At 64.7% G+C, this 24138-nt stretch overlaps 2 protein-coding genes across 2 annotated transcripts; one reads left to right on the top strand and one right to left on the bottom strand.

Moving 5' to 3' along the window:
- Window positions 1–9823: 9823 nt before the first annotated feature.
- Window positions 9824–22363, bottom strand: AKAP17A (A-kinase anchoring protein 17A). The gene is given in 6 exon segments (XM_053891854.1): window positions 9824–10088; window positions 10090–10905; window positions 12845–13085; window positions 16526–16674; window positions 17481–18258; window positions 22193–22363. Coding segments are annotated over 5 exon segments (2121 nt in total). The 5' UTR covers window positions 18243–18258; window positions 22193–22363; the 3' UTR covers window positions 9824–9935.
- On the top strand, window positions 18701–22475 carry LOC128773790 (basic proline-rich protein-like). Its single transcript, XM_053891377.1, has 4 exons — window positions 18701–18905; window positions 19278–20319; window positions 20613–21039; window positions 21129–22475. Exons 1-4 carry the CDS (start codon window positions 18701–18703, stop codon window positions 22473–22475), a joined length of 3021 nt encoding a protein of 1006 aa, XP_053747352.1.
- Window positions 22476–24138: the final 1663 nt, after the last annotated feature.

Here is a 24138-nt window from a genome sequence, read left to right as displayed (position 1 = left end):
GGTCCTTCACACGGGGAGGCAAGGGCTCTACTCCACCTTCTACGGCCGCCTGAACAAATGACCCCAAGATCATCAGCCTAAAACCAAAGAAGCTGTCCTTCCCCAGCTCTGCACACAAGAAGTCAGATCCAGGCAGGGCAGAACCGCTGAGATCCAGATGGGGCAGCACCCCTGGGATCCAGGAGGGGCAGGACCCCTGAGATCCAGGCAGGGCAGGGCCCCTGAGACCCAGGCAGGGGAGGACCACTGAGATCCAGGAGGGGCAGGACCCCTGAGATCCAGGAGGGGCAGGACCACTGAGATCCAGGAGGGGCAGGACCACTGAGATCCAGGCAGGGCAGGACCCCTGAGATCCAGGCAGGGCAGGGCCACTGAGATCCAGGAGGGGCAGGGCCACTGAGATCCAGGAGGGGCAGGGCCACTGAGACCCAGGCAGGGGAGGACCCCTGAGATCCAGGAGGGGCAGAATCACTGAGATCCACCCAGGGAAGGGTCGCTGAGATCCAAGCAGGGCAGGGCCACTGAGACCCAGGCAGGGAAGGGCCACTGAGATCCAGGAGGGACAGGGCCGCTGAGACCCAGGCAGGGCAGGGCCACTGAGATCGAGGCAGGGCAGGGCCACTGAGATCCAGATGGGACAGAGCTGTGCTCCCTCCCGAGGCTCCAGAGGAGGGTCCTTCCGCCGTCTTCCAGCTTCTGGGGCTCCAGGCGCCCCTGGGCTCGTGGCCGCGTCCCTCCCGTCTCTGCCTCGGCGTCACGGGGCTTCTCCTCTGCGTGTGTGTCCCTCTTCTGTCTCTTACAAGGACACCTGCCGTCGGATTCAGGGCCCCCCTCATCCAGGATGAGCCCACCTCAGATGCTTCACCTGCTCACATCTGCAAACACCCTGTTTCCAAACGAGCCCCCATCCTGCGATTCCAGCTGTTAGGGCGTATCTTCGGGGGGGCGGGGGGGGGGGGTGGGCACCATGTAATGCACCGAGGACAGGGGATGGGCTCAGTTCCTTTAAGACAGGTGACACGGGGAGGGCGCTTCCAAGGCGGGGGGGTGGGGGGGGGGTGGGGGGGGGGTGGCGGCGCACGGTGGGGCCTGGCTGTGGGGATCCCTCTCGCTCTCTCCCCCTCCCCCCGCCCTTGGGAGCTGGGTCCTCCTGGGACAAGTTAACGCCGGGGCAGGACGGGCCCCGGTGCCCAGCACTGCGGTCGTCAGCACCTACCAGGCCGGCGGGCGGGAGGCGGGGTCCAGGCTGCGCGCAAGACGGTTGTGCGCAAAGTTCACGTGAGCAAGGACGGGGGCAGGGAATGTGCACTGGGCTGAGGGCCGAGGAACAGAGAGGGCGCAGACACACAGCAGCCAGACCACACCGGGGTAGTGCTAGTTTGTTTTAATTATTGTATTTCATTTTATTTCATTTTATTTTGTTTTATTTTATTTTATTTTGTTTTATTTTGCTTTATTTTATTTTATGTCTTATTTTATTTTGTTTTATTTTGCTTTATTTTATTTTATTTTATGTCTTATTTTGCTTTATTTTATTTTATTTTATTTTGTTTTATTTTATTTTGTTTTATTTTATTTTATGTCTTATTTTATTTTGCTTTATTTTATTTTATGTCTTATTTTATTTTATTTTGCTTTATTTTATTTTATTTTATGTCTTATTTTATTTTATTTTGCTTTATTTTATTTTATTTTGTTTTATTTTATTTTGTTTTATTTTGCTTTATTTTATTTTATGTCTTATTTTATTTTATTTTATTTTGCTTTATTTTATTTAATTTTATGTCTTATTTTATTTTATTTTATTTTGCTTTATTTTATTTTATTTTATGTGTTATTTTATTTTATTTTATTTTATTTTGCTTTATTTTATTTTATTTTGTTTTGTTTGTATCTTCGTTGACGTCCTCGCAGCGTATTTTATTCTGTTGCTTTCACTGAACGCAATCTCCGCGGGACGCGATGCCAGTGTTCCCAGCGTCCGGACGCCGCCCCCCGTTCCCCGTGTGACCTGAGTGTCCACCGTGTGTCCCCACGTCCCCCGGGGGCCGAACTGCATCCGTGCGCTGGCGCCCGGCAGGTGCAGGGGCCCATGAGCATCATCCTGTCTCCTGCGTCCACACCGCATCCTGGGAGATGACGTGGTGTCGTCTCTACTGCTCTGCGCCCCCGTCCGGTGGGGTCCCCGCTGCTGGGCTTCTCCTCCTCGCAGGCTGTGAGTCAGGCCTTCAAAGTCTCCGAAGAAATGCCCCGCTTTTCCGATGCAGACGACCCGGAGCAGACTGACCTGCCATCACACGTTCTGATTCATGGGTCGCTTCAGTGTCCGACTTGGGCTCAGGTCATGATCTCACGGTTTGTGGGTTCGAGCCCCGCGTCGGGCTCTGTGCTGACGGCTCAGAGCCTGGAGCCTGCTTGGGATTCTTTGTGTCTCTCTCTCTCTCTCTGTCTCTCTCTCTCTCTGCCCCTCCCCTGCTCATGCTCTGTCTCTCTTGGTCTCAAAAATAAATAAACGTTAAAAAAAATTAAAATAAAAAAAGATCACATATCTAGGGGCGCCTGGGGGGCTCAGTCGCTTAAGCCCCAACTTCAGCTCGGGTCATGATCTCATGGTTCGTGAGTTCAAGCCCCGCATTGGGCTCTGTGCTGATGGCTCAGACTGTGGAGCCTGCTTGGGATTCTTTGTGTCTCTCTCTCTCTCTCTGCCCCTCCCCTGCTCATGCTCTGTCTCTCTCGGTCTCAAAAATAAATAAACATTAAAAAAATTAACATAAAAAAAGATCACATATCTAGGGGCGCCTGGGGGGCTCAGTCGCTTAAGCCCCAACTTCAGCTCGGGTCATGATCTCATGGTTCGTGAGTTCAAGCCCCGCATTGGGCTCTGTGCTGATGGCCCAGACTGTGGAGCCCGCTTTGAATTCTGTGTCTCCCCCTTTCTCTGCCCCTCCCCCACCCTCGCTCTGTCTCTCTCTCTCTCAAAAACGAATACACATTAAAAAGAGAAGTTAAAAAAGATCACGTATGTACATTCATTCTCATGAACTCATTTTTAGCTGGTGTCTGTCCCGCCTCTTTGTGCACAGAACCTGCAGGTGCGACAGTGAAGGGCCCTCTGCAGGGTGGCGGCCACTCAGGACCGACACAAGGAGCAGCCACGGCTCACATTTGCTTGATTGAAGTGCAGGCTCAGCCCCTCGGAGGGGACGCCCCATCCCCAGCAGGTACAATCCCCCGGATCTCCCGTTAAGACGATTACTTTCCTAATGAGATTGAGGGCTGAGAAGGCACCGGATCCTAAGGAGAAAAGCTCAAGGTCGGTGCTCAAAGTCGGCCCCTTCGGAAGCAGAGTCTCGGACACGACTAAGCAAAGGACTCGAACCACAGAGCTGCTGGAAACGCCGTTCGCACGTGGCCGGTCATCGGGACAACGTCCATGCTGGGCAACTAACACCAACGGTCCGTGCTTCGGGCCAGAAAGACACGCCATACGGACGAGAGAATTCCCACCGCGCAAGCTGGAGACAGAACGGCATGTGCGTGGACAGGAGTTCTTTAAAAACGGACCGAGGTTCGAGCCCCGCGTCGGGCTCTGTGCTGACGGCTCAGAACCTGGAGCCTGTTTCGGATTCTGTGTCTCCCCCTCTCTCTGCCCCTCCCCTATTCGCGCTCTGTCTCTCTCTCAAAAATAAATGAACGTTTAAAAAAAAAAAAAAACAGACCCAGGCAATGGGTTTCTTTTGGGGGAGGGACAAAAATGTTCTCAAGTTCACTGGGGGTGACACTCACACACGACTATACCCCAAGATGCTGGATTGTACAATTCAAAGAGGCAGGTACGGGTGCCAAGGCCCTGGGGCAGAGCATGTGTGACCTGTTCAGAGAAGAGCTAAAGAACAGAGGTAGTTGCAAAGGCCCTGGGTCGCAGCATGTGTGACCTGTTCACAGAAGAAGAACGGAGGCAGGTACAAAGGTCCTGGGGCAGTGCATGTGTGACCTGTCCAGAGAAGAGCTAAAGAACAGAGGTAGGTGCAAAGGCCCTGGGGTCGCATTGTGTGTGACCCATTCAGAGAAGAGCAAAGGGGCAGGGGCAGGTGCAAAGGCCCTGGGACAAGACCATGTGCAACTTGGACAGAGAACAGCAAAGAGGAAGGGGCAGGTGCTAAGGCCCCGGAGCAGCAGCATGTGTGAGCTGTTCAGAGAAAAGCAAAAGAACACAGGCAGTTGCAAAGCCACTGCGGGCAGCCGTATGTGTGACCTGTTCAGAGACAGCAAAGAACACAGACAGGTGCAAAGGTCCTGGGGCAGTGCATGTGTGACCGACCCATTCAGAGAAGAGCCAAGGGACAGGGGCAGGTGCAAAGGCCCTGGGACAGAAGCGTGTGTGACATGCTCAGAGAACAACAAAGGAGCATGAACAGGTGCAAAGGTCCTGGGGCAGTGCATGTGTGACCGACCCATTCAGAGAAGAGCCAAGCGACAGGGGCAGGTGCAAAGGCCCTGGGACAGAAGCGTGTGTGACATGCTCAGAGAACAACAAAGGAGCATGAGCAGGTGCAAAGGCCCTGGGGCAGTGCCGTGTGTGACGTCCTCAGAGAAGAGCAAAAGAACATGGGTAGGTGCAAAGGCCCTGGGGCCGCAGCGAGTGTGTGAGCTGTTCGGGCAAGACCAAAACAGCATGGACAGGCGCCAAAGCCCTGTGGCAGCAGCGTGTGTGGTCTGTTGAGAGAAGGGCAAGGAACCAGCAGGAGTGCAGGGGGGAGTGAGCAGAGTAGGGAGAGGGGGTGGCGGGTGGAGAGGCCCCAGGCCTGCGGGGCTGAGACGCCAGGTGTACTGTTGCCAGCGGAGACCTCCTTGCCACGCCCCCTCCCGGGATGGTGCTCTCGGCCCCCTCCCCCTCCTCACCCGCCGCGCCACCCCCCTGCCCCCCGACGGGATGCGACGGCACAGGTGCTGAGCAGGTGCCAGCCGGCGTGGACCACGTGTGGAGCGCCGCGCGTGCACGTTCGCGCGCACACCCGGGTCCGGAAGGGTCCGCGTCCTCAAGGGTCCGCGTGGCGCACACGGAGCCTGGCTGCGGGCGTCACGGGCGGGGCTCCTGCGGGGAAAGACGGCGCCCGCGGCCCTGCCGTGTGCGGAGCGAGGGGCTGAGCGGCGGCCAAGGGGCGAGGCCAGGCGCGCGGGGCGCGGGGAGGTCACCCCAGGCGTGCGCCCGCCTCAACAACTCGGCGTCAGCCGGTGTCTGGGCTGCGGCGGCGGGAGGAGTAATGGCACAGGCGAGGCCGGGCGCTTGCGAACGACGGACGCGTGCTTGTCGTGGTCCTGGGGCCTGCGCGTCCCACATCCAGAGGCGCGCGGACCCCGGGGTCTGGTGAGGACCTGCTTCCTGATTCGCGAATGACCGCCCAACCCGCTCCCTGGCGCCGTGGAGGGGCCAGGGGGCTGTCTGGGGTCTCCCAGGGACGCCAATCCTGTTCATGGGGGCTGCGCCCTCGTGCGCTAACCCCCTACCCAAGGCCCCACCTCCTAACACCACCAGCTTCAGGGTCAGGATCCACTTACGAATCTCGGGGGCGACAGAGACACACAGCCGGGCACCGGCGCCCTAGTGGGGGGAGCGGAGGGGTGATGCGAGCCTGGGGGCCGTGCCAGCCCGTGCTGCAGGGAGGGGGTGTGCGCAGGAGCGAAGATGCTCCAGCTGGACAGGGAGGGGGCTGCGGGGAGGCGTCTACACTGCGCAGGATGCGGTTGGCCGCCTGTTTGCACCGCAAGCCGGAGGGAGGGGCTGCTGGCACGGGTCCTGGAGCAGGAAGTATACGCATGCGCAGTGGGGGAGGGGGGCACCCTGGCATCCACCGTACTTCCCCAGCCCCGTGGGGAGCAAGGAGAGGTGAGCGAGGGGGCGGAGGGGCGGGCGGTGAAGCCGCACACCTGGGGCGGGAACACGGTGCACCCTGGGGCGCCGGCATCCGGGCCTCCAGGGACCCTCCTGACCGAGGGCCTCTCTGCGCCCCCAGACCCGCCGGCGGGAGCCGGCCCCGTGACCTCACCCCGACGCTGTCCCCGTGCACCTGCAGGGCTGAAACCAGACCCCCGTCCTGGACACCGTTGCACACGTTCCCCCACCAAAGTTCATTTATTTTGAGAGTGTCAGCAGGGGAGGAGGAGAAAGAGAACCCCAAGCAGGCCTCCGTGCGGTCAGCGCACGGCCTGATGTGGGTCTGGATCCTGGACAGATCATGACCTGAGCCCACAGCAAGAGTCTGACGCCCAAGCCACTGAGACACGCAGGCGCCCCCACCTTCCCACACTTATGTTCTCTAACGTGTTCCCCAAAATGCAGACGGTGCGTGTCTGGGCAGACACTGGACATTTCTAACAAACTTTGCCTGCGGTGTTCAGGATGGGCCCCAGACGCCCCTGTGACCCAGTGCCCTTGGGTCTAGAGAACATGTCTGCTCTGTTCCTCCATCAGGGTGCAGCCAAGGAGAAACAGGGCCCCCAACAGTCGCCTCAGAGTATAAATCCGGGGGGGGGGGGCAGGGGGGGAGAGTTGTTCCAACGGCTTTAGATCGGGTGACACAGGGCACGTGAGGTACAGGGGACTTTCTCGGCAAAAGGGTGGACACATGCCGAGGTCCCAATTGGAGACGTAGGGACATCGGCGGCCCAGTGCTCAGGGAGAACCTCAGCGTCAGAAACCGGGAACGAACTAGGATCTCCCTTTGTCGCCCCCCCCCCCCCCCCCCCGGGGTGGAGAGTCGGCCAATTCACTTGTGTCAAAGTTCAGCCACGTAGAACCACAACAGATCAGGGGGCGGTTTTGAGTTCCCCACAATGAGATCATGATGCCGCTCACCTAGAAAAAGGCTTGGGGCAAAATGCTATAAAGGACAGACAGACACAGAGACAGAGGGACAAGCGGAGCCCCAACCTCGCCTCCCAAGTGTGTGGGAAAATGCTTGCGGGGTTGAAATATCCCGGTGATTCAGGACACATTGTCTATTCACAGCCCCCACTGTCTGCAAAACAGTCGCCTCGGCACGAAGGGAGAAACCCAGGTTCCGGCACAAGGATAAAACCTCATCAGTGACAAGCATGTTTCAACCGATCTGCACTCCTGCCGATGACCCCTTGTCGGCTGCTAAAATACCCGCAGGAAACAGTTCTTAGGATGTAACTGCAGTACGTGAAAAAATCCCACCCTCACTCCTGAAAAGAACAGGAGCGCCAAGTCCAAAGTGAACCGAGACGGTGTCCTTCACATCATCCCCACTTATCACTGGCCACCCCACTCTCCCCGTGGAATACACGTTAGGGAAAGCGGTTCAAAGCCAGGCACTCTGGTTCCGGATCCACATTCATCATCATGTTGCTCTGGGGTCTCCAGAAGAATCTGCTGCATGACAACAAAACTCCCCTGGCCTTCATCCCTGTCAAGTGCACAACGTGGCCGAAAGGATGCACTCGTGTGTCGAGCCACAACCCTTTTTCTAACACCCTTTGATATTGTGTGTGTGTGTGTGTGTGTGTGTGGCTAAGACTCCATCGTAAACCATAATGGACACCTCTTCCTGACAGATTTGTTTCTTCCCCGTTTCGCACCAGATACTTCTGAACAAGAAAAATTACCAGAAGACTAAAGAAGGGTATGCCCCATGACCGAGGAGTCAGTCCTCCCCAGAAAGGCCCATCCTTAACTCATACGCAACTAATAACACAGAGTCAAAACACAAAAGACAAAAACTAACAGGACACCAAGGAGAAACCGCTGCATGTACTATTATGGCTGGAGACGTCAACACTGCCGCTTTCAGGAACAGATGGATCCAGCAGGCACAGGAACAGTGAGGCTGGCCTGGACCGCAGCACTGTGAGCGCTCCACCTTCCTCGTAGCTCGGGATAGCATCAGTGGGTGGGGTATTCAAAACTCAGATTCCTCAGTGGCTTTCCCAGCGATACGCCCTTTGCTGTAGGTCTGGTGCTGGCATTCTCCAGCTTCCTAGGGCCCTCCCCGGACCCCATCCACATACATAGCCCACGCTCTGTGATGGCCACACGCACCCGTTGCACCTATCCTGGCCTCTCCCCTGAACCCCTTGCCCACACGACGTTGACACCAGTTGCCACAAGTCCCCTCCTCACCCCTGCTCTCTGCACCACTGTGTCACCGTGCCCCCAAATTAAAGCTCGCCTCCCTCTCCTTTTCTGCCTCCACTTCCCATTGCTGAACACACCGCCTCTGTTCCCATCACACAGACCTCTGCCCGGAGCACATCGCTCAGGGAGACCCACCTCACTGACCTCACGCAGAGACCTCCCCATGACCTCAGAGACTTCCCCACACCCGGTCCCAGGACATTGCCAAGAGCACAGACCGGACACACGCTCAGTGCTGGGCTACAGGGACCCCGACAGGACTCTTGAGGGGAATTTCCAATCACTGGGCATCTGGGCACATCTCGCACCCCTCGCCCCAGCAGGTGAGGGACGAAAAGCACTGCAGACGAGGAGATGTGCGGGTCGACTGTGTCCCTCGGGGTCAGGGAAGGTGCAGCGAGCTGGGGCGGAAGAGGAACGCCCCCAGCCACACACGTGCTGACAAGCGCTGCCTGTGAATTAAAGACGGACGGATGGTCGGACGAACGGGTGGAGGGCCTTTTGGGGTCTGGAGTCCCAGCAGGGCCACGGACGCCTTCCCACCTGTTACAACTGGAGGTGAGGAAAGAACCACCTTTACTTTGCGTCATTTGTAAAACGGGCTGGTAGCTGTGACCCGAGTGCTTGAGCGAATTTGCTAAGCTTGTACCCCGTGAAAAGAGCGAATGCTGCCTAGGACTCCGGATTCTCCGTCCACACGGTTATTTTACGCTAACAGCCCCCCGGCGAGATGCGTCGTTGACCTCGGCCAGAGTGATTTCTATCCTTTACGAATCTGCTCCACTGGGCTCCCCGTTCGGTACCGCAGACCAAAAGGCTCAAACGGAACAAAAGAAGGATGCAAAACACGAGTTCATTGGAAAAAAATTTTATTTCACAAAAAATGCAAACTGGAATAAACACCATCTTCCCTCACGCAAACATTACAGCTGCTTTTAAGTATCTCTCGCGCTTCACCTGGGGAAGCAAATGATTATAAAATTTAACAAGTGTGTAGCCTTAAATCTGTTTGAAACGTTCCAAGTAAAAATAATTTAGCAAAACAGCTTCTTAAAAAAACCACACACGCTAATTCTTGAGGAGGAACCAAAGCTTTTGACCCATCTTCTTTTTTTTCCTTCCGGCTTCGTCACCAGTTTGCGACGCGAAAGTGTGTGAGGCGAGGAAGAGCGCGGGACGGCACGTGGCGACTTGCCCCCCTTCAGGACCCGCCCGCCTGCACACGGCCGCCAGGCACCGGCCGGACCCCCGGGTTCTGCCGGCGCACCCCCCAAGCGCGCCTCCCGAGCAGCTGAAATTGCGAAGGAAAACCCGCGAAACCACCACCGGGGCAAGGCGCTCTCAAGTTCTCGGGGCCCTGGGGGGGGGGGGGGGGGGCCTGGCCGTGCATCCTCCGCAGTTTGTCCCCAGCGACGGGCCACGGGCCTCGCGTGCAGTCGCTGCCCGCGCGGGAGTCACCAAGCGGGACAGAAAAGGCGCGGCGGCTGCGCACTGGTCGCCGCCGCCGCCGGCCGGCGCGCTCTCCCTGATTGCGAGGGACGTGGTGAAGTTAAAGCTATCAGATGAACAGTTTCCGGGGAAAACTAAAGCTGGCGAGCGAGGCCCAGGCCGCCGCCACCGCCGCCGCCGCCGCCCGCGGGACACCGGAAGCGCGGGGTCCAGCCGCCCGGGAGGCCCCGGGGCCGTGCGCTCCGCGGCGGCTCCCCGGTCCCGGTCTTCGCGGGATGGGGGTGGGGGGGGGGAGTGGGGCGAGGAGGGGGGGGCGGGACGGCCTGCATTACCTGTTCCAGGTGCTGCGGTGCCGGCCGGGCGACCCTGAGCGCGAGCGGTCGCGGTCCCCGCGGCGGTGGCGGCTGCGCTTGCGCCCCGAGCCGCCCCTGCGGTCCCGGCTGCGCTCCCGGCGGCTGGAGCGCTCTCTGCTGTGGGACCGGCAGCGCGCGGGCGCGCTCGGGGCTGGCGCTGCGCCGCGGGGGGCTGTCGTCCGGGCGCGCGTGCTTGCGGTGGCGCCGCCGCTCCTTCCGCGGGGTCCGCGCGTCGTCGCGGCTGCCCGCCCGCCGCGGCCGGCTGCGCTCCCGCTGGTGCCTGTCGTCGTCCCCGCGGCCCCCGCTGGCCCGGCCGCGGCCCCCGCTCGGCTCGCGGTTGCACTTGTCTTGCTCGGAGCGCGCGTCCTTCCTGGGCGCGCTCTGCTCACAGGCGGCGGCGGCGGCGGCGGGCACGGCCTTGGGCTGCTGGTTGTTGTCGGGGATGCAGGCGAGGACGCCGGGGCAGCGCTTGTCCGGGGAGCCGTCGTCCGCCGCGCCGCGCCGCGCGCCCAGGCCTTCGCGGCAGGGCGCGCCCTCGGCCAGGCTGCCGTTGACGCCGCGGGGCGCGCCGTCGGCGTCCGGGCGAGGCGGCGTCTGCTTCGGGGCGCCGGGGGCCGGCGGGGCCCCCGGGGGGTGCAGGGCGGCGGCGGCGGCGGCGCCCGCGCAGCCAGCCGACACCGTGTGCAGGATGTCCAGCACGGGCTGCAGCAGGTCCGCGTGCGCCACGCCCAGCTCGTCGCGCGCCGGCGGCTCGTCCGGCTTCCTGCTCAGCAGGATGGTGAGCAGCCGCTCGCGCAGCTCCCTCTCCCGGCGCTGCAGCCCCAGCGCGCGCTCCTTCTCCTCCTCCACGCGCCGCAGCTCGGCCTCCTGCAGCCGCCGCCGCTCCTCCAGCCGCTGCAGCCGCAGCGCCTCCTCGCGGTGCTCCTGCTCCTGCAGCTTCACGGCCTGCGGCACAAAGGGGAAGGCGCGCGTGGGGGCTCCGCACCCGCCTGCTGGCGCCGAGGCCCGGGGTGGGGGGGGGGGTGGGGGGGTACCGGGCGCGCGGTCCGGCCGCGGTGCACCCCCCGCGCCCCCCACCCCGGGCGACAAGCACGCGGCCCGGGGCGGGGCGGGGCTGGCGGGCGGGGCGTGGCCCCGGCCCGCCGGGAGGTCGCCCGCGGTCACCCGCGACGGGGAGCGGAGATGACGGGGCGCACATCCGCCGCCGCGGCCGCTTGGGCGAGCGTCTTCAATATTCACCATGAACCAAGAGCGGAGCTGGCCCGTCTCAGCGCGCCTGCCAGTCTCCTTCCCGGGGACTTATCCCAACTGTAATCAGACAACAGGTTACGGGGTCGCCCCGCGCCCGACTCCGCGGGGACACGCAGCCTGGCCGAGCACAAGGAGGGCCCGGCGAGGTCCGCACGTGTCCCCCGCCCCCGCCTCTTGCGGGGGCTTCTGGCCCGGCCTCTGGGAGGAGCGGGAGGAACGAGGCGGCGCGAAGGCGCTCCTCTTGTGCTGCGCTGGCTGTCAGATCCGCGGCTGCGAGGACGGACGTGGCCCAGCCCGGCTCTGCGGTCCGCCCTGAGCTCCCCGGGGACGCCATGGCGCTGCTCTCCATCGCCAAGATCAGCCCGCACCGCCCCGTCCTGTCGCCCTGCCCACTGGCCTTTGGAGTCACAGCAGAGGGCCTCCTGTCCCAAGGGCCCTGGCCGCTGGCCCGTGGGGTCAAGGCAAGGCCCCTTGTCCAATCGCCCTGGCCGCTGGCCCGTGGGGTCACAGCAGAGCGCCCCCTCTCCGGTCTCCGTCGCCACTGCCTGTGGGGTCACAGCAAGGCCCCTTGTCCCGGCGCCCTGGTCGCTGGCCTGTGGGGTCACAGCAAGGCCACTTGTCCCGTCACCCTAGCCATTGCCTATGGGGTCACAGCAAGGTCCCTTGTCCCCTCACCCCGGCCGCTGGCCTGTGGGTATCACAGCAGACCCCATCCTGTCGCCCTGGCCACTGGCCTGTGGGGGTCACAGCAGAGCCCCCTGTCCCGTCACCCTGGCCGCTGGCCTGTGGGGTCACAGCAGAGCCCCCTGTCCCCAAGGTCCCGGCTGCTGGCCCGTGGGGTCACAGCAGAGCCGCCTGTCCTATCGACCTGGCCGCTGGCCCGTGGGGTCACAGCAGAGCCCCCTGTCCTGTTGCCCTGGACGTTGCCTGTGGGGTCACAGCAGAGACCCATCCTGTTGCCCCACCCACTGGCCCGTGGGGTCACAGCAGAGCCGCCTGTCCCATCGACCTGACCGCTGGCCTGTGGGGTCACAGCAAGGACCCTTGTCCCGTCGCCCCAGCTGCTGGCCCATGGGGTCACAGCAGAGCCCCAGCCTGTCGCCCCAGCCACTGGCCCGTGGGGTCACAGCAGAGCCGCCTGTCCCATCGACCTGGCCGCTGGCCCGTGGGGTCACAGCAAGGACCCTTGACCCGTCGCCCCAGCTGCTGGCCCATGGGGTCACAGCAGAGTCGGCTGTTCCGTCGCCCGGGACGTTGCCTGTGGGGTCACAGCAAAGCCCCCTGTCCCGAGGGGCCCCGGGGAAGACGGCGTGCAGCAGGAGGGGAGCCCTGGGGGCTGGGAGACCCTCCTCGAGCTCGGTCGCGCCCTCCCTCTGGGGGACCCGGCGAGCCTGCGCCCCAGCGCCCGGGCGGTGTGCCCGCGGTTGCGCCCGAAGTGCTCCGCGCCCCGTGAGCCTGGAGCGCGCGTTCTGGCGCCCGCGACGAGGCCGGGAGGCCGGCAAGTAGCAGGCGGCGGCGCGGCCGGCGTATTGAGAGCCGCGGGGAGGCGCCCTGGCGCGGCCCCCCGCCCCCGCCCTCCCCCGGGCTGCAGGCCCAGGACGCGCGCGCGCCCGCCCCCGCGCGCCCCGCCTACCTTGGCCCTGCTCAGCAGCTCGGCCACCAGGCGGATGGACTGCAGGTTCCGCTGCGCCAGCAGCAGCTTCCGCTCCTCCAGCCGGATCTTCTCGTGCAGCTTCCGCTGCTCCTCCGCCTGCTGCTTCTCCAGCTTCTTCTGCTGGCGGCGCAGCTCGCGGTCCCGCTGCTTCTGCTCCCGGCGCCGCACCTTCTCCTCCCGCTTCCGCTCCCGCTCCAGCTCCTCCAGCTCCTTCTGCTTCCTGCACGACAAGCGCGCGGCACCGCTCAGCACGACGGACCGCGCGCCCCGGCTGTGCGCGCGGGGGCGCCGGCGGGGAGGCGGCGGGGGGCGGGCGCGACACCCGCTGTTCCAACGCGCGTCCGCACGCGGGCCGCGGCGGGACCCGAGGATCTGCGCAGGAGGCCCCCCGGAGCCTCCGGAGGGCAGGTCTCGCTGGGGAACCGGACGCCGTGAAGGACGCGACCGATGGGCGGGCCTCGCGACACGGAACCTGCTTCTCAACGACACACGGCAGCTGGGGGAGAGGCCGGCGCGCCGAGGACCCCCCCCCCCCCCCCCCGCAGCGGCAGGCAGGGCCACCCCCGGGACCCCTGGCACGCGGCAGTGCTCACACACAGAAACGGGCACGTGCCGCAGGGAGAACGGCCGCCCACGCCACGGACGAATAGAGGCCAGACGGGAGCCTCGTGTGCGCCCGCGTGCTGCCCGGAGGGCCCGCCGCGCGCACACCCCCGTGCTGGCCCAGAGGACACCGCGGCGCACAGACAACATGCTCGCTCACTGCACACAGCCATCCACCCAGAAACAACTGCTCAGCGCACGACTGATACTCAGAGGTGCTGGCAGGGTGCACAAAGCCCCATCACCGGGGCTCCAGAGAGGCTGTGGGAGTCCCTACACTGAACGGAGGACCCGTGAGCAAAGCCACGCGGAAGGTTCTGGAAGCACCAAGCTACGGGAAAGACCACACACAACAGACGATGCACCTACGAACCCCTTTGCTCCAGAGTCTGGAAAAGGCAAAGTCACTATAACAAAAAACCCAGCACAGGGAATACCAGGCTGTGACCCCCAGGATCCGGTGAGTCCTGGGCTGTGACCCCCCCCCCCAGGAATGTGGTGAGCCCTGGGCTGTGACCCCCCCCCCCCCCCGGGGATCCGGTGAGCCCTGGGCTGTGACCCCCCCCCCCCCCCCGGGGATCCGGTGAGCCCTGGGCTGTGACCCCCAGGATCAGCGGGTCCCTGAGGGAGCGGACCTGCTGACGGAGTATAAGGAACTCCTGTGACGTCACCAGAGAAAAAGCACCTGGAGACGACTGCTTCCCTTTCCAGCAAGCCCTCAGGCCGCCCAGCAGCTTAGGTCGTCTGTGCTCGGCCAGAGGCGGGGGGGCCCCCACCAAGAGACCCCAAACGTAAGCAGGAGACCCCGGGCCAGGTCGGAAAGAGCCCCGGGTGAACCACCCTCACGTGCACCTTGATGGTAGCCTGAGTCCAACCCCAAGGAACGCGGTAGGAAAAGTCCCAGCTGCCCTGGGCAGGACGAGACGCAGAGCGCGAGACCGCCAGGAGCCCAGGTGGGACACGCCCAGGCCGCGGAAGGGCAAGGCCAGTCCTGGGCACTCCAGACGTGCAGACGTGCAACCCAGCGAACAGGGCCCGGGGATCAGGGCCCGGGGATCAGGACGCACGTAGGTCCCCAGCCCCCTCAGGACCCAGAAGGAAGCTGGGGCCTCACACTGGGACGTGGGAACAGACCCAGGGCCACAGCTCCCACAGAGGGAGGTGTACCAGGGCTCCCTAGCACCCGTGTCCAGGCCCCACAGGTCGGGGCCCAGCTCAGCATCCATCCAGGCCACACAGGTCAGGCCCCAGCTCACCAACTGTCCAGGCCCCACAGGTCAGGATGCACAACACCTGCCATCCAGGCCCCACAGGTCGGGGCCCAGCTCAGCATGTGTCCGGTCCCCAGCTCACCAACTGTCTAGGCCCCACAGGTCAGGATGCACAACACTGGCCATCCAGACCCCACAGGTCGGGGCCCAGCTCACCATCCGTCCATGCCCCAGAGGTCAGGATCCACAAGACCATCTGTCCAGGCCCCAGAGGTCAGGATCCACAACACCGGCTGTCCAGGCCCCACAGGTCGGGGCCCAGCTCAGCATCCGTCCAGGCCCCACAGGTCAGAACCCACCACACCGCCTGTCTTAGCCCCCCGCACAAAGAGTGAACCAAACGACGTGTCTGGGCCCCACGAGGTCCGAGGCCCCGTGCTCCCCACCTCCCAAGACAGGACGCAGCATCCAAGCTCCAGTCCTGCGTGGAAGCCAACCGGCCACGTGCACGCGCACCCGGACCGAGAACAGCGGCCGGGCTCCCCAGGGGGCAGCCTGCACACGCAGGCCGGGGAAGCACCCTCTGTGGGAACCGCGCGGCCCCCTCCCCAGCTAGCACCTCGCGTCCAAGCGTCAGCGACCACAGAGGAGGCACCGCCCACTGTCCGGGATCCCTCGGTCCTCCCCGCCTCTGGCCCAGCACACGGGGCAGCTCGTGCTGAGGGCCACGTGCCCACTTCCTCCCACGGACATGGTCCAAGACCGGCCTCTTGAAACTTCCCAGTATTTCGTGGGACGCGACAGGCGAGCGTGTGCGAGGGCAGGTGTGCAAAGGAGGCACGCTGGCCAGGGTAGGCGTGTGTGCGAGGAGAGGCACTCGAGGGCAGGTGAGGGCAGCGCCTGTGCGACAAGTGTGTACGTGAGGGCAGGCGGGGGCGCGAGGGGAGGCACACGAGGGGGCAGGTGAGGGCACGCTGGAGGGGACGCGTGGGCACAAAGGCAGGCGCGTGCGAGTGACGGCCCGGGGGCTCGGGGAGCGAGCGGTCGCAGGCTCGCGCGTAGTGACGGGGCCCGAGCGCACCGGCCCCCGCTGCCCCGCACGCCGCGCAGCGCCTCACGAAGCCTCCCGCCTCTGCCGCCCCAGAGCCGCTGCCTGGGGAGCCTGTTTCTCTGGGAGCCCCCCCCCCCCCCCCCGCCCGCATCCCGCAGGTGGGGCCCTGCAGCACCGCGAGGCGGCCGGCACGCACCCCCCCGCCCCCTCGGCGGCCCCAGACCCCAGCCCCGCCCGCCGCGTCTCCCGGTGCGCGTCAGGCCGTCCCCGGGCCAGCAGGCCGACTGTCCTCGGGGCGGGCGCGGAGCTGGGCCAGGACTCTCGCGCCCGGTCGGGGCTTGAGTCCGCTGCCGAAAGGAGGTGCGGACACGCCTTCCTCCGCGTCAGGAGGAAGGTCAGAACACGGCCCGCACGCGGCCGCAGGGGAGACGCCGAGCGCTCGCGACGCAGAGACGATCTCCGCTGGTAACGGGCGAACCCAGCAGGCCCGACGCATCTAAGCTGCGCACTCGCCGAAGGCGGAAAACGCGCCTGCGAAACCCACGCAGCTGGGGAGACAGGCCAAAGACCGGACTGGGCCAGCATCTCGCGCACGGGACAGCGAGCACAGCGGCTGTGCGCGGAGGACGTGTGCACACCTGCACGCACACACCTGCACACAGACTCCCGCACACGTGCACACACGCGGCCACACGCGCTGTGAACGGCCAGGCACGCGCGCGCTCGAGCCCGCACCCGGAAGCGCGGTGCCCGGGCGCGCGCGCGAGCAGGCAGGCCCCGCGGGCGCGCACGTACCTTTCCTCCGCCCTCTGCCTCTCCTCGGCCTCCTTCTCTCTGCGCTTCTGCTCCTCCCTCTGCTGCTCCAGCTCCTGCAGCTTTTGCCTCTCGAGCTGCCGTTTCTTAATGGAGGCGTCGCTCAGGTGCTTGGTGGAGTCGAAGGAAACCTGCGGGGGAGGGCGGCACGGAGCACGGTTCGCCACGAACGGCCGCGGGCCTCAGCTGACGGCGGCCGGCTCGGCCGCGCCGCACGCAGCGCGCTCGCTCCGCGGAGCCCTGCCGGGGAGCGAGCGCGGGTGTCGGCCGCCGCGTGGGGCCGGGCGCCCGCGGACGCCCCCGACGGCACACGCTGCCTTCGTGGCCGGGGACTGAGCTTCCCGACGGCACACGCTCCCTTCGTGGCCGGGGACTGAGCTTCCCGGCGAAGCCGCAACCTGACCCGGACGTGACCCGGCCTCAGCGATGACGTCCCCCTGTGACGCCGGGCGGTCTCGCAGCGTGCCGGCGGGATCCCACCGCGCGCTCTGGCCGAGGCCGCCACGGCGCGTCTGCCTCCGCTAACGAGGACGGCCAGCGCTCACAGGGGCACGCGGCCCCCGGGTCGTCCAGGAGGCCGGCGAGGCCGACCCCAGTGCGAGGTGGCGGCGGGACAGGGGACCCTCGGCCCCGGGTGACGGGGACGCTGGGGAGGCCCGCGGCCCCGCTGGGGCGCGGTTTCGGGGTGCTTCGGCGGCGAGGGTCTCCGCCTGTCACCCCGTCCCCCACACGGAAGTGCTCTCACATCCGCGTCCGGATGCGGGTGTGTCCAAGGCCGACTGCGTGTGGCCGCTGGTTTCGCCTGCACCTGCGCTGGCGGGGCGTGCAGCCACCCTGCCGGAGAGCCAGCTGCGTGCGTGTGTGCTGTGCGCGCGGCCGCGAGACAGGCCCCCGGGGGCCGGCGCGCGGGGCGGGGCGGGGCGGGGCGGGCGCTCACCTTGATGTTGCAGGCCACGGCCTTGCCGTCCTCGCCCTTGTACATGAGCTTCATGCCGCGCAGGGCGCTCATGGCCTGGATGAAGCCCACGTACTCGCGGTACTGCACGTACGCCTCGAAGTTGAGGTGGCCCCCGAAACTGAAGGTGTGGAAGTTGCGGCCGGTCATCTCCTCGCGGTAGGGGTCCAGCATGGGGATGTCCACGTTGCGGATCGCCCCGAACTTCTCGAACACCTTGACCAGCACCTCCTCGCTGGGCTTCTCGGAGCCCGAGTCCTTGAGCGCGAACCACTTGCAGGGCAGGCCCTCCAGGTGGATGGTGTCGGGCCGCTCGCCGGGCAGCGTCTCGTTCATGTCCTTGGCGTCGCGGAAGAAGGAGTCCCAGTCGTGGCGCGTGGGGAAGTCGATCCTGAACTCGGCCGCGCGCACCTTGAGGATGTCGGAGAAGCCGCTGAGCTTGATGGTCTTGCCGTCCAGGCAGGCCAGGAAGGCCTTGACCAGGCTGCGGTTCTCCACCTCGCCCTCGAAGCGGATGAAGTCCATGGTGCTCTTGGAGATGCGCAGCGTGGAGAACTGGTGGTGCTGCACCATGGCCTTCAGCCTCTCCATCACCTCCCAGTTGGAGATGGACTTGCCCGGCTGCTTCAGCTGCGGCAGCGCCACGCTGATGGTCATCTTGGTGATGGGCTTCAGGTACAGGCCGTACGGGGGGCACAGCTCCACCGCCTCAGACGTGTCGTGCACTATGGTGGCCGCGGCCATAGCCGGGCGCTGGGGCCTGAAACACACACACACCACACACACACACACACGGCGGCGGTCAGGGCCGGGGTCGGGGCGAGGGTCCGCGCTGTCCGCGGGCCGCCAGGGGACAAACGAGTCTGCGTTTGTCTCATCAAAAGCCGCGGCCGCCTGAGACGAGGTTCTGTCTCCTCGAACCGAAGGGAACAGAAAACGGGGGTGAGACACCATCGGAAGGGCCTAGCGGCCAAGCGGCGGCGGGCGCCCAGCCGCAGCCAGCCTGCAGGAGCGGGTCTCCCAGGGCCGCAGGGCGTCGAGTGGGCGGGGACAGCTGCCACCCCCACCGCAGCGGGCGCACGCACGCACGGCGCACGGCCCGGAACCGTCCCGCGCGCGCCCCTGCGGCTGCAGCCAGGACGGGACAGCGCAGGGCAGGGTGGGGCAGGGCTCCCGACTCCCTCCGGCAGCGTGGATGGAGGATGGGGCCCCCCAGGAACAGGAAGGAAGTTTCTGGCCGAGACAAGATCGGAAGCGTCAGCTTCAGTGACTCTGGGACTGGCGCGGTGTCCTGCTTGCCCGAGGCCGAGCGACAAGCGCAGGGCCCCTCCCGAGCCAGCAGCCCCCAGGGCGCACCTGTCCTCCCCCGCCTTCTCCGGGCAACACTTCCCCACTGGGCGGACCGGGGTTGGGGGGGGGGGGGGGTTCTTCCCCCACCGGAAAGCCAGGCTCCGCCACAGGAACCCAAACAATACAGGTGCCTGCTCCCGCCCCCACCCACGCCCCCACCCACGGGCGGCTCCCTCCCAGGCTTGTGGCGAGGCCCTGAGGCACGGCCCGGGGAGCGGCCCCCACACGGGCGGGGGCTGGGACAAGGCACAGTCCGGGGCACGGGTGACAGGCTCTGGCCTTGGCTGCGACCCAACACCTGCCCCAGGACACCAAGCCCACACAGGGCAGCGCCCCCACCCCGGTCGCCTGCTACCCACCTCCCCTGGGCCCCCGCCCCGTCACCCCTCCACAACCCCACCCCCTGTGACGTCACTCCCCCACCCCCAGCTGCCCGACCCCAAGCTCTGGCGTCCACCGAACATTACCCTGCGGACCCCGGCCCCGCAACGCCCCAGGACAAGCCCATCCCCCCACCCCTGGGCCATGGCCTCCAGGCCGCACCGGCTGCCCCAGGACCCTTGGCCTCTCCACCGCCCTCAGTCTCTCCAGCACTGCCCAGTCCTTCGCCTTCACAGGCCCCCGCCCCCAGTGCCCGCCTCATATCCCTGCTGCCCCCACCCCTGCCCCCAGCCCCCACAGCCCTGAGACCCCCACCCACTGGAGCTCCCAGCCCCCATCCCTGGCACACTCTGTCCCCCTCCCCTGCCACCGGCCCCAGAGACCCGCACACCAGGACCACCGCTGCCCTGGACCCTGCAGACCTGGGTCCCCAGCAGACCCCGGCTCCAGGAGCCCCTGAGACCCGGAGTCCCCAGCTCCACAGACGCCAGCATCACCCCCCCTCCAGCCCCTTCCCCGAGACCCAGGGCTTCCCAGGCTTCAGCCCCCCACCACCCCCCACCCGCGGCCTCGAGCCCCAGGGCATCCCTCGCCCTCTCTCAAACCCTGGACTCCACGGCCTTCATCCCCTTCCCCAGTTGCCGGGGACCCCCGCAGACCCCGAACCACCGGCCCTCGCAGACCTCAATCCACCCAGAGGCAGCGACCCTCAGAGACCCCAAACCCCTACAGTTCCAGAGCCCCTAAAACCCCAGTCCTCACAGACCCGGACCCCCAAAGACCCCGTGACGCTGGCCCTCGCAGACCCCGGAGCCCCCGTCCCCCCAGAGCCCACGTCCCCTCAGAGCCCCCATCCCTCACAGACCCCTTCCCCCAGGGGTCCCGAACCCTCACAGACCCCGGACCCCAGAGACCCCGTCCCTCCAGAGCCCCTGGCCCTGGCAGACCCCGGAGCACCTGTCCCCCCAGCCCTCGCAGACCCGGTCCCCCCGACCCTCGTGAACCCCGGACCCCAAAGACCCCGTGACCCTGGCCCTCGAAGACCCCGGAGCCCCCGTCCCCCTAGAGCCCTCAGCTATCACAGACCCCGGTCCCGCGAGGCCCCCGGCCCTCACAGACCCTGGACCCCCCAAGACCACGTCCCCCAAAGCACCCGGCCCTCACAGACCTCAATCCACTAAGAGGCTGAGACCCTCAGAGACCCCAGACCCCCAGAGTCCCCGAGCCCCTAAGGTCCCCAGCCCTCACAGACCCGGACCCCCAAAGACCCCGTCCCCCCAGAGCCCCTACCCTCGCAAACCCCAGAGACCTCGACCCTCGCAGACCCCAGACGCCCCAGAGCCCCTGGCCCTCTCAGACCCTGGACCCCCCGTCCCCCCAAAGCACCCGGACCTCACAGACCCCGGACCCCCGGAACCCCCAACCCTCACAGACCCCGTCTCCCCGGAGCCCCCAGCTCGCAGACCCTGGACCCCAGAAGCCCCCAGCCCTCACAGACCCCAGCCCTCCGGAGCCCCCGACCCTCGCAGACCCCGGAGCCCCGGAGCCCCCGTCCCCCCAAAGCACCCGGCCCTCAAGACCCCGGAACCCCGGAGTCCCCGTCCCCTCAGAGCCCCCGAACTTCTCAGACCCCAGACCACCCAATCCCCCAACCCTCGCAGACCCCGTCCCCCGGGGCCCCCGGCCCTCGCAGACCCTGGACCCCCCCAAGCCCACGTCCCCCCAAAGCACCTGGCCCTCACAGACCTCAATCCACCCAGAGGCTGAGACCCTCAGAGATCCCAGACCCCCAGAGTCCCCGAGCCCCAAAGTCCCCAGCCCTCACAGACCCGGACCCCCAAAGACCCCGTCCCCCAGAGGCCCCGGCCCTCGCAGACCCCGGAGCCTCCGTCCCCCCAGAGCCCCCCAGCCCTCACAGACCCCAGCCCTCCGGAGCCCCCGACCCTCGCAGACCCCGGATTCCCGGAGCCCCCGTCCCCCCAAAGCACCCGGCCCTCACAGACCCCGTCCCCCGGGGTCCCCGGCCCTCGCAGACCCTGGACCCCCCCAAGCCCCCGTCCCCCCAAAGCACCCGGCCCTCACAGACCTCAATCCACTAAGAGGCTGAGACCCTCAGAGACCCCAGACCCCCAGAGTCCCCGAGCCCCTAAGGTCCCCAGCCCTCACAGACGAGGACCCCCAAAGACCCCGTCCCCCCAGAGACCCTACCCTCGCAGACCCCAGACACCCATCCCCCCAGAGCCCCTGGCCCTCGCAGACCCTGGACCCCCTATCCCCCCAAAGCACCCGGCCCTCAAAGACCTCAATCCACTAAGAGGCAGAGACCCAGACCCCCAGAGTCCCCGAGCCACTAAAGTCCCCAGCCCTCACAGACGCGGACCCCCAAAGACCCCGTCCCCCCAGAGCCCCTACCCTCGCAGACCCCAGAAACCTCGACCCTCGCAGGCCCCAGACGCCCCATCCCCCCAGAGCCCCTGGCCCTCGCAGACCCGGACCCCCCGTCCCCCCAAAGCACCCGGCTCTCGCAGACCCTGGACCCCCGAAGCCCCCAGCCCTCCGGAGCCCCCGGCCCTCGCAGACCCCGGAGCCCTGGAGCCCCCGGCCCCCCAAAGCACCCGGCCCTCAAGACCCCGGAACCCCGGAGTCCGCGTCCCCCCGAGCCCCCGACCCTCGCAGACCCCGGACCCCCGGGGCCCCCGGCCCTCACAGACCCCGTCCCCCCAGAGCCCCCGACCCTCACAGACCCCGGCCCTCCGGAGCCCCCGGCCCTCGCAGACCCCGGAGCCCTGGAGCCCCCGGCCCTCACAGACCCCGTCTCCCCAGAGCCCCCGACCCTCGCAGACCCCGTCCCCCCAGAGCCCCCGGCCCTCGCAGACCCCGGACCCCCGGACCCCGAAGACCACGGCCCGCCGGACCCCCCCGGCCCGGTTCGCGGAAGAGGGTGGTCGCAGGTCGTCGCTTACCGGCGCGGGGCTCCGCTTGCGCCCCCGGCCGCCGCCGCCCAGGCCCGAGCTCACCGCCGTCCCCCGACGACCCCGGCAGCCGCGGCCTCTCTGCCCGGCGCCGCCACCGTCCGCCGGAGGCGCCCCAGACGCCACCCGCCGTCGCCGCCGCCCGCCCGCCCCTGTGACGCATTTCCGCTTCCGGCGCTCGTGCCCGCGGAAGCGGCCGCGCGGCAGCTCCCCGTTACGCCGGACGGCCCTGGCCCCGCCCCCTGGGGCGGGACTTCCGGGAGGCCCCGGGTGAGGGCGGGCCGGCCCTGGCTTGGCACTGCGCGTGCGCGGCTGAGCCAGTACGCTCCGCGCCCCCCACCCCCAGCCGCCACCTGTCCCCGCGTCCAGCCGGAGGCCTCACCTGGGGCGGCGCAGCTCCGTCCTCTGCCTGGAGCCGAGCAGGGGACGGGCCCGTGCTTCTGTCTGAATTTCCAGTATAATCGTCCATCGTACGGAACACAGCAGTAAGATCGGCCTCTAAGTCTCCTATTTACTCTTTAGTTACTTTTACTCACCGTTTATGTCCCTCCTGAAATATAAGTAGACTATAGGATACAATTACATAGGAATATGTAACAAGTGCATAATGTTTTCATACTTGAGCAATTTCATGTTTCTTACTTTGGTATAACTGGTTTTCAAATACATAAGATTTAAATGCCAACATATGATGCCTTTTACAGGTAATATATATATGTTTTTTAAACAATAATATGCCAACGTATAATGGCATAACATAATTATAAGCTAACAAATTAGAATTCAGTAAGCTCCCACGTTATGCCAGGTGCTGCCGGAGGCACGTCCTTCTCATGCCTCAAATACAGTATCTCAAGACGCAATGCATTTCACATGTAATATACGGTTTTTCAATAACAATATACCTATGTGTAATGACGTCATGTCATTACAGATTAAAAGTTACAATCCATTAAACTCCCCCGCTGATGCTTCCACCATGTCACAAGTCTGCATAGTGAAACTCCAGGGTGGACACCAAGTACACAGACCCTCCATTGTTCAACACGGAGCGCCAACACTGAAGCATTTGCTTCCCAGGGGGGAGGGAGAGGAGTGAGGGGACCCTGAGGTCAAGTGGGCTCCTGGATGGGTGTGGGGGTGCTCTGTGTGAGTCATGTTGTCCTGCTAATGAGCTGACCATGCAAACTAATATGATCACGAGGTCCTCCTCATGAGGAGGAAACAGACGGTCTGGGGTCCCTCAGAAATGGGAACACTGTTTGAACCCAGGCAAGCTTCTCAGTGGGGCTGTGCCCCTGTCTTTAGCTTCTCCTTCCTCTTGGGAATAGAGAGATGTTTGGGGTTCTCGTTAAAACCTTCTCCCCGAGGCTGCCCACAACTCAACGATGGCGTGTTTCCCTCGGGAACTGTTAAATTTGGAAACTGTTTTTCTCCTCTGCTCTCTGAAGCATTTGCAAAGCAAATTAAGAAATGAGATACTCCTTCTGAACGTGCACACTGAAGAAACGGTTATACTAATTTCAAAAACGTTCAAGGAAAATCCTTTTACATCTTGGGGCAAGACTTCCCTCCTATGGATGCACCTCACAAATAGAAAAACAATGCCCCTAATATCTGCGGCCGTAATCTTGTGTCCTGTTATGGTGTGTGTATAGTGATATACGTCACCTCTTACCAAGTGTGAATGGGGGTTGGGAACATGATGGGATTTGCTCCCAAGACTCTATGGCAAAGGTGGAGGAATTTTGCAGCTGTAATTAAAGTCCACAATCAGTTCATTCAAGCACATCGAAAGAAAAATTGCTGTGGGTGGGCCTGGCTTAATCAGGTGTAGAAGTTAGAATTAAAAAGGGCTCGAGATTTGAAGCAGCGAGACACAGCCTCATTACCTTGAAAAAGAAGCCATCTGCCTTATGGAGAAGAGCATTTGGCAG

Source organism: Panthera pardus, unplaced genomic scaffold (genome assembly GCF_024362965.1).
Source record: "Panthera pardus isolate Hobbes unplaced genomic scaffold, ASM2436296v1 HiC_scaffold_27, whole genome shotgun sequence".
Taxonomy (NCBI): Eukaryota; Metazoa; Chordata; class Mammalia; order Carnivora; family Felidae; genus Panthera; species Panthera pardus.
This window is presented reverse-complemented; position numbering and strand designations above follow the sequence as displayed.

Coding starts and splice junctions, on each gene's coding strand:
- LOC128773790 (XM_053891377.1), top strand. CDS start 18,701: ATGGGGCCCCCCAGGAACAGGAAGGAAGTTTCTGGCCGAGACAAGATC. Junction 18,906..19,277: donor TCCCCACTGGGCGGACCGGG/GTTGGGGGGGGG, acceptor CCCCACCCCCAG/CTGCCCGACCCCAAGCTCTG. Junction 20,320..20,612: donor CTCAGCTATCACAGACCCCG/GTCCCGCGAGGC, acceptor GTCCCCCCAAAG/CACCCGGACCTCACAGACCC.